The 9,530-nt window shown below is 52.3% G+C and overlaps 1 protein-coding gene across 2 annotated transcripts; it reads left to right on the forward strand.

The window, feature by feature from the left end:
* The first annotated feature begins 2,993 nt into the window (after positions 1-2,993).
* On the forward strand, positions 2,994-6,527 carry Mrgpre (MAS related GPR family member E). Of its 2 annotated transcripts, none has more exons than XM_057779788.1 (2): positions 2,994-3,130; positions 5,524-6,527. In XM_057779788.1, exon 2 carries the CDS (start codon positions 5,598-5,600, stop codon positions 6,525-6,527), a length of 930 nt encoding a protein of 309 aa, XP_057635771.1. In that variant the 5' UTR covers positions 2,994-3,130; positions 5,524-5,597. The 2 variants fall into 2 exon arrangements, with proteins under 2 accessions (XP_057635771.1, XP_057635773.1); XM_057779790.1 differs by having other exon boundaries at positions 3,101-3,130; positions 5,530-6,527.
* The last annotated feature ends 3,003 nt before the right edge of the window (positions 6,528-9,530 follow it).

The following is a 9,530-nucleotide window of genomic DNA, read 5'->3' on the forward strand; positions in this document are numbered from 1 at the left end:
AGGGACTACAGGACCTTACTGCAGAAGGCAGCAGCTGCTAGAATCTTCCACACATCCCCACACTTCTCTCCAGGCCTAGGGTCTCAAAGGAGCTGCCATAGTTAACATTCGTTCAAAACCTTGAGGCCACAGTCACAGCTCAGACTTCAGAGGAGGGCAGGCAGCCGGGCTGGCGGTGGGTGTCTCTCAAATGTCAGACAAGAGTGGTTTTTCAAATTTTTCAAAGATCACAAACTGGAATCAGTGGTTTCCACCAGGCTGAGAAAATTGCTGAGCAGTGTGGACTGTAACAAAAACAGAAGCAAGAGAGGGTTCAACGCATGGGCACAGGAGACCACTTCCTAAATATAACCCTAGCAGCACAGACACTGAGAGAAACAATAAATGGGACCTCCTGAAACTGAAAAGCTCCTGTAAAGCAAAGAACACGGTCAACAAGACAAAACAACAGCCTACAGAATGGGAAAAGATCTTCACCAACCCTGCATCAGACAGAGGGCTGATCTCCAAAATATACGAAGAACTCAAGAAATTGATTATCAAAAGAACAAATAATCCAATTAAAAAAAATGGAGTACAGACCTAAACAGAGAACTCTCAACAGAGGAATCTAAAATGGCTGAAAGACACTTAAGGAAATGCTCAACATCCTTAGTCATCAGAGAAATACAAATCAAAACAACTCTGAGATTCCATCTTACACCTGTAAGAATGGCCAAGATCAAAAAAAAAAAAAAAAAAAAAAGAATGGCCAAGATCAAAAACACTGATGACAACTTATGCTGGAGGGGTTGTGGGGGAAAGGGAACACTCCTGCATTGCTGGTGGAAGTGCAAGCTGGTACAACCCTTTTGGATATCAGTATGGTGATTTCTCAGAAAATTAGGAAACCTACCTCAAGGCCCAGCAATACCACTTTTGGGTATATACCCAAAGGATGCTCAATAATGCCACAAGTACATGTGCTCAATTATGTTCATAGCAGCATTATTTGTCATAGCCAGAACCTAGAAACAACCTAAATGCCCCTCTACCAAAGAATGGATAAGGAAAATGTAGTTCAGTTACACAATGGAGTACTACACAGCAGAAAAAAATAACAACAGCTTGAATTTTGCAGGCAAATGGATGGATCTAGAAAACATTATACCGAGTGAGGTAACCCAGACCCAGAAAGACAAATATCATATGTACTCACTCATAAGAGGCTTTTAGACATAAAGCAAAGAAAACCAGCCTACAATTCACAATCCCAGAGAACCTTGACAACAATGAGGACCCTAAGAGAGACATACATGGATTTAATCTACATGGGAAGTAGAAAAAGACTAGATCTCCTGAATAAATTGGGAGCATGGCACCATGGGAGAGGGTTGAAGGGGAGGGGAGACAGAGGGAGAGGAGCAGAGAAAAATGTATAGCTCAATAAAATCGATAAAAATAAAAGAAAAAAAAGGGTTCAAAACGTGAGGTAGGGCTGGGATGGCGCTCAGGCGGCAGAGCTTCAGCCTAGCAGGACCAAAGCCCTGATTGCATCCCCAGAACCACGTGAGCAGGGTGTGGCGGCACAGACCTCTAACCTTGGTTTGCAATCTCAGCACTTGGGAGATGGAGTCAGGAAGATCAGAGTTTCCAGGTCATCCTTGGTCATATAAAGAGTTCAAGCCACTGTCTTAGTTTTTGTTAAACTGCTTGTTTCTGCAACCCTCCCTCCTGCAGTCAGTGAGATGCCAGGGCGTGGTTTCTGCCTTTAAAAAGCCCTGTGTTCTGGACAGTAGGGGCCACACCTAGGTCTCCCAAACACTTGGGTGTGTTTCCAGCTGGCTTGAATAAAGAGTTTCAATTGGCTGTAAAAAAAAAAAAAAAAAAAAAAAAAAAAAAAAAAAAAAAAAAAAGAGTTCAAGCCAAGTTGGAATAAATGAGAATTTCAAACAAACAAACAAAAGATGTGCACTCACAAAGCCCGAGAGAACCCTCCTCCTCTCCTGCCCTGGACCTCTCTAGCGCTCCCTGTTTGTAGAGCCTCCCAGGGATTGTCCAGCAAAGCCAGAGGCAGCTTGCAGAGATGTGGTACAGCATTCCAGCGTCAGAGAAGCAGGTGGGAATGGAGCCTGGAGCCATCCCAACAGGTGGTGCCCTTGGGACTCAGATGCTAGCAGTCAGCAGACACCATGATCTCCTAAGTGTGACTGTCACCCTGGGATCATGAAGGGTGCTGCCACGGCTTCAGGTTTGCAGTCCAGGTTTCTAAAGGGACACTACCACAGCCAGAAACTTGTCCCGGCTTAGCTCCACAAGGATAGGAACACAGGTGTCATTGCCATGGGAACCGTTTATACTTGGTGGATTTTGGGGTTCCTCTTGAGACTCTCCCACAAGTCTAAGGTTTTCCCCACAATACTAAGGTGAGGAAGAGTCACTGGGGTCTGTACTTCTGGAGATCCTGGAACTAAAACATGTATTTGCCCTTCCTCATTGAACACCAGCTGTGATCAGTGACCTGTGGTTTTAATATAATCATAGAGCCCCGAATTATTAAAGTTCACTCTTACAAAGCTGCCTCTGGTCCCCTCTTTGCTGGAGACTGTACACACTGGCTCAACACCTCTGCCTCTGCCACAACCTGGGCTGCCACAGCCCCGATGCCTGGAGTTGCAGGGTCCAGCAGCCTCCATGTTCTGCTTGTTAGAGACAAGCTTGTTAGACCTTGTCTGGCACATGGTGGTCCTTCTGTGTCATCAGTAGAGCGAAGTGGTCTCTAAAAGGCCCCTGGGTGTCTGAGTCTAGACAGGAAAGCCTGTGAGGTCATTACTGGGCGTGTCGATGCTCAGAAGGCTCCTCTGAGCTATCCTGATTTCCTCTGAGCGCCAGGCTTGCCAGGAAGGCTGACAGGGAGGAGCTGACTTTCTCTTGTTGTTCATACCTGGCCAGTAACTGAGCTCAGCTTAAGAGCAAGGTCCCCAGAGAGGCTCTTTCCTGACCTACCCTATCCCCTCCAACACCATGTGACATTGAGGAGCCAGCTGGCTGACGCTGAGCCGGAGCACCCGCCTGCAGCTTGGTAGCTCCAGCAGCGGCCAGAGCCTTGATTCCCTCCAAGGCCCAGGGTGGAGCAGGGAGGACCAGAACGGTGAGCAGCCAGGGGACAAGGAAGAGCTCTGCGGCAGCCCAGTAGCTGGGTGTCCTCTGGGCAGTGGGGGGGATGGCGGCTGGGCGGGTGGGGGAGGGGCAGCTACATGAGCCTGGCGGGCCTAGCCTCCATCCTCTGACTTGGGCTGGGTCATCTGGCTTGCAGGCAGCCCTGGGCCACACCAGAAGGGCAGCTGAGTTAAACAGCACTTCCTCCACCTGTGGTGAGGCTCTGTCCTATCAGGTCCCTTATGTGTGCCATGGTGTCCCTTGAGGGAGAGGAGGATGGATTTCACTCCATGGAGAGTACAAGAGACTCAGGGGACAGTCACCTGGGCACTGTTCCTCAATCCTCACTGTCCCCAGCCAGAGCAGAGCCCGGGCAAGGGGGACTCCATGCCAATCTGTAGAAGGCAGAGCCACACCTATGTCCTATCCCAACCTTCTGTGTTTCCAGGGGGAACCTCACCATTTCTCCTCCATTGTTGTTTTCCTCCCTCTTCATCCCCTCCCTTCTACCCACAGAGTTTGTAATCTAGTTCTTCCTACCACCCAACCCTGAGATTCTGCCCCCCAACCTCCAGATGGACAGGTGACCCCATACACAGCCCCCACAGGGTTCTAGTGGGAGAAGGACACTGGCCAGGCCTGGCTAAGCCTTGCCCTGCCTTTCACCCCTAAATTATTGCTGTTGTTATCATCCCCCTGGTGTGGCTACAGCTTTTGTTCTCGTTCACCTCCCCACTTCCCTCCCTCTTCTCTTCCTCTCCCTTGTCATGTGCTCTCTCCTCTCCCTTCCTTCCCAGGCTTTCCCTGGGGTCAGCAGGGCTGTGCCCTTCCTAGCCCCTGTCCCTAGCTGGCATTGAGGCCCTCGGTACACAGACAGGCCCCTTCAAGTACAGACATAAGGCATGCAGCTCAGGAGAGGAGAGGAGGAGCTTGCAGAGCCATGGTGAGAACCTCAAGGTTAGCGAAGACCACCTGGCCCTTCAGAGTCTGAGCTTCCCCAGGGTCCTGGAACCAACTCAGTGCATGGCTGTGTGGAACTGAGTAGTTGAGAGGGGTCTTCTGTCAGGGGTGTCACCTCTGAATGTTCCCCCTTGACGTGGCAACCCATCCAGGCTGCCTAGGTGTGGAAACACTGGCTAGTTCCATCAGTAAGAGCAGTTTCCTGGCCACGCATAGTGCTTCCCTCTGTGAAGTGTGGGTTCAGGGGCCACCCAGCTGGTTGTTACGGGATGATGGTACTTTAGAGAACCCAGCACCACTACCTGGACTCCACCTACCCCCACAGCACCACCAATACTCCCGCCCATTGCCCCACAGGCATCCCAATGCTTTGGGAGCTAAGATGGAACACGTAGCTAGAAATGGAGTCCTGAATCTCCACCTAGGGATTGACATGCTCTTCCCAAAGGAGACAAGAGGGCTGGCTACACCAAGGCAGGAAGAAGACTCCAGTCAGTCTCTGGGGAGAGGCAAGGCCCTGCCCTATCTCTCCAAAGCACAAGGAAAGGCTGAAGATAGCGATGGGGACAGATGACCACAGGTGGAAGGATGGGACAGATGGCCATAGGTGCTGGGGTAGACGGGGAACTGCAGGTGATGGGAAGGACAGGTAGCCATGCTGGCAGGATGTGTGTGTTGCTGAGGTCTGGAGTTCGGCGGCCTCAGCGTCACAGCCACGGTTGTGTTGGGTCAGGGTTGTGCTCCTCTCCGGCCCGGCCCTCCAGCATGCAGTGAGCCACTGTCACAGGCATGGAAGGCAGATGAGGACCCTGTCCAGCATCACCCTCAAACAAGTACCTCTTCCTCTCAGGGAAGGAGAAGGACAAGTGAGCAGCATTTGAAAAGGAGGGGCCTCCCTAGTCCCTGAAGGACTGGAGTACTGTCACAGGCTGCAGGCACATGGCCAAGAGAGAGGGACAGTTGCTGGGTCTCCCTTGCCTACATGGGATGGCAGTCAGCTAGAAAGTCCAGAGCCATTTGGCAACACACCCTCATGGAATGCTCCAGAAAAGCCTAGAAGACTAAGCTTTTCATGCTGATGACAAACACAAGGGGGCCTCCAGGTCCTCAGAGTTATGCCTTCAGCTCCCCTTCTCTCTATACAAAGGGAGCCATCAAATCTGGGCTTCTCTTCCTCTCCCTGTGTTCCAGGCCATCCAACTCCTCCAGGGAAGTCCAGAGAGAACAGTATTAGTAGGCTCCTGGAACAGGGCTCTGGAAGACGGACATTTCCACTTCATGCCTCAGACAGAGAGGGGGGTGATAAACAGAAATGGGTGTCCTCCACTGGGTGTCATCATTTCTGTCACCTATGATTCCCTGGCTACCTGAGTCCTCAGACGTGGGCAGGGACAGGCTCAGGTTCCTAAGTTAGTGTCATTACAGTTGCAGGGGTGTCCGGAGAGAGAAAACACAACACAGACTTCTGCAGCCTCTGCTGTGGTCACCTTCGCTCCACAATGTCACTGAGAGTGCACACACAGTTTCCCAGAACCCAGGAGGACATGGCATTCAACCTGACCATCCTGGTCCTCACCGAGCTCCTAAGTCTGGGTGGGCTGCTGGGCAACGGGGTGGCCCTTTGGCTGCTCAACCAGAACGTCTACAGGAATCCCTTCTCCATCTATCTCTTGGATGTGGCCTGTGCTGACCTCATCTTCCTCTGTTGCCACATGGTCACCATCATCCCCGAGCTGCTGCCGGACCAGCTGATCTTCCCGGAATTCGTACACATCAGCCTGCTCATGCTGCGATTCTTCTGCTACATCGTGAGCCTGAGCCTCCTGGCGGCCATCAGCACAGAGCAGTGCCTGGCCACTCTCTTCCCCGCCTGGTACCTGTGCCGCCGCCCACGGTACCTGACCACCTGTGTGTGCGCGCTCATCTGGGTGCTCTGCCTGCTGCTGGACCTGCTGCTGAGCGGGGCCTGCACCCAGTTCTTTGGTGCCCCCAGCTACCACCTGTGTGGGATGCTGTGGCTGGTGGTGGCAGTTCTCCTGACTGCCTTGTGCTGTGCCATGTGTGTGACCAGCCTGATCCTGTTGCTGCGAGTGGAGTGTGGTCCAGAGAGGCACCAGCCCCGGGGCTTTCCCACCCTAGTCTTGCTAGCCGTCCTCCTTTTCCTCTTCTGTGGTCTGCCCTTTGGCATTTTCTGGTTTTCCAAGAACCTGTTCTGGCACATTCCCCTCTACTTCTACCACTTCAGCTTCTTCATGGCGAGTGTGCACAGTGCAGCCAAGCCTGCTATATACTTTTTCTTGGGCAGCACACCTGGCCAAAGGCTGCAGGAACCCCTCCGGCTGGTGCTCCAACGGGCACTGGGGGATGAGGCTGAGCTGGGGGCTGTGAGAGAGGCTTCCCAAGGGGGACTTGTGGACATGACTGTCTAAGTCCAGTGGGTCACAACTGCAGCTCCGGCCCATGGGGGCCAGGGAAACTGCCTGGTATAGGTAAGAGTTGGGATCAGAGCTCCATCAGTAAGACCCTGGAGGGACATCTTTGCTGATGACCCAGTCATGTGTGCCCTGGGAGGATGCTGGGAAGGGGCAGACAGAGGGTGATGGTTTTTGCGGAGGGCCTGGGATTGTGCACATTAGTCAGAACTCCAGGACCACTTCATGATAGCTACTTCCACAGCCACCCTTCCCCCATGGCTACAGCAAGAAGAGATAGGCCAGTCATAGTGGTGGGCGCCCGCTCCTCCACTATCAGCATCCTCTTAGCTATAGAGCGTGGAATAAATGATGCTGAAATTGGACTCTTGGTTAGGTATGGGGGAATAAGTGGCTTGGGAGTCCTCCGTGGTAGAACTACAACAGAAGGCATCCTCCTGACCCCACACCACAGCCAGAGATCAAAGCCTGTCAGGGACCAAGCAGAACTGGCACAGGCCTGCTATCTCAGCTGTCTGACAAGCTGCAGTGGGGGAGCGGGGTTGTAAAACCAAGGCCTGCCTGTGCTACATCTAGTTTCAGGGGATCTGTCTCCCTCTCTTGGCTTCTGCAGTCAATTCATGCATGTGGTACACACACACACACACACACACACACACATGTGCACACATGGGCAAGTGCAATGAAAACAGAGTTCAAGCTCAGCTTAAGCTAAAGGGGACCCATTTCAGAAAGCAAAGCAGAGGGGGATGTGTAGGAGAGAGCACTGGATGGTGCAAACCTCACCCAACACTTCAGAAAAGTTGGTGGGCCTCAATCTCTGTGGACAACAAGGCCCCTCTCAGCTCTGGCCACACCCAAAGCACCTCTATCTAGCAGGACAGAGCCTAGAGCTTCAGTGCCCAGACAGCTCCTGCCTCCTTCCCCGCCCCCACATGCTACCTCTTCACCCCTATCCCATCCTGGACAGGATCTACTTAGCAGGGTTCCTCTGAGGAAGCAGCCTGGCTACACCCCACAACAGATGGTTGAGCTCCTGCCTAGCCAGGGGCACAGAGATGAATGGAAGCCCACCAATCCAGGGACAGGTGGCTGAGAGCCAGAACTTGTCACCACCCATGTTATTGAACTAACACCACCCTTACATTTCTGCTCCCTTACGGAATCCAGTAAGTTGATTTATACACACACAGTGTTTGGAGTTGTATCCAGGAAGTCCAGAGAGGATTTTATTACATCATCAACGCTTCAGGCCCACATCCACGATGTGCTGGCCTCCTTTGACATCTGAGTGGGTATAATTCTGACTTGGACCAGGCCCACAGATTGAGGGACATTTGGTCTCTGTCATGATTAAACTTGTACCCGAGTCTGGACAAGGATAGCAGAACCCTGCCTGGCATCCTGGAATTGACGACTCTGCCTCCCCATCCCACTCAGCTTGCATTGGGTTGCATCCTGTGGCATGATGTCTTCACCTCAGATGCTCTGGCAAGTCTAGACAAAGGGATCCCAGGAGGCCAGGAGCTTGCGGAGGCTGGTCCTCCTCTTCCAGAGAAACCCCTTCCATCCCCCATGAGGTCCTACCCTGTCCACCTCCAGGACAGAATTCTCAACCTCAGTTCTTCAGCTTGGAGAACAGAGAGCATGAAGGGAAGTAGCCTGTCCACAAATCCAGTTTTCAGCCTCTGGACACCCACTTCTCCCCGGGGGAAAGTCCAAGCCAGCCTTAAAGATGTCTCCCCAACTATGCATTAGCCCAGAGTCTGTCCGTGATGCTGGAAGGCCCTTCCGTGGCCCTGAAGTCCAGAGAGGCCTGTGTCTGCTTGAGACAATCCTGAACATGGAACAGACTCAGCTTGATGCAGTACGGAGTTGTCTGAGGGATTCTCAGGGAAATATTTTGGTCAGGTTGGCCTGTGAGCATTTTCTTGATCGCTAATAGATGTGGGCGGGCTCAGCCCACTGTGAGCAGTACCACCCCTAGGCAAGTGGGTCTGGGTTATAGGGAAAGCTAGCTAAGCATGAGCCTGGGGGCACATCGGTTCTTTAAGCCCCATGCTTCCTACCTCAGGCCCGCTTGAGTTCCTGCCCTGACGGCCATTACCATCACAGTGATGGACTGTGACCTGGAAGTCTAAGCTTGAATAAACCTTTTCCTCCCCAAATTGTTTTTAGTCATGGTATTTATCAGAGCAACAAAAAGCAAGCTAGTACATACATTTTCTGCCTTGTTGGGCCGGAGCTGGCTGGAGTGTCATAGCCCACCCTAGGTTCCCATGTCTCTTACACACTCAGACCCTTAGCCACCCCGGGGTACAGACACATCAGGGGCTCTCAGGATACACCCTTCCTTGGATGGGTTTGGGACACCTCAAAATTCTTCTCTGGACTTCATGAGTAGTGAACTCTTCCCAAAGATCCCCAAATGCACATATGAAGCAGTCTACCCTACCAACCCTATGGTGTGTGTGTCCCAAAGGCCTGGACTGGATGGCTGTTCTCTGGGCTCAGGTCTGCCTGTTTGGTCTTCTTCCAAGAGACCATCCTACCTTTGCAGTTAGCCCCCATCCTGACCAAATCTCCCCTTCTGCCCTCAGAACAACAAAGGCCTCAAAAAGAACCCCCAGCCATTTTTGACTCCACCCCCACCTAGTGTGACCCTGAAGCAAGGGTACCCAAGTTCCCCTTCCCTGGGCCTCTAGGCAAAGTCAGACCTTGAGAGTCCCAGGTCCTAGGAGAACTGGCCAGGGGACCAGGCTAGCATCCACCGCAGCCTACCCACTGCAGGATCTAGGAACACAGGAGCCTCTTGGGAATACAGACTTCTCAGGAACAAGATGTCATTGTGATGTCACCACTGGATCAGCCAGACATTCTTGGTAGCCATTGTAAGTCTGGTCTCTCCCATGGCCCACAGGGAGCATGGAGGAGCCCAGCCTATGTTTATAAGAACATAGCTTGTTGAGCAGGGACAGCAACCTAGTGGTCAGTGGCCTG

The sequence above is a fragment of the Chionomys nivalis genome, chromosome 8 (assembly GCF_950005125.1).
Source record: "Chionomys nivalis chromosome 8, mChiNiv1.1, whole genome shotgun sequence".
NCBI classification, from domain to species: domain Eukaryota; kingdom Metazoa; phylum Chordata; class Mammalia; order Rodentia; family Cricetidae; genus Chionomys; species Chionomys nivalis.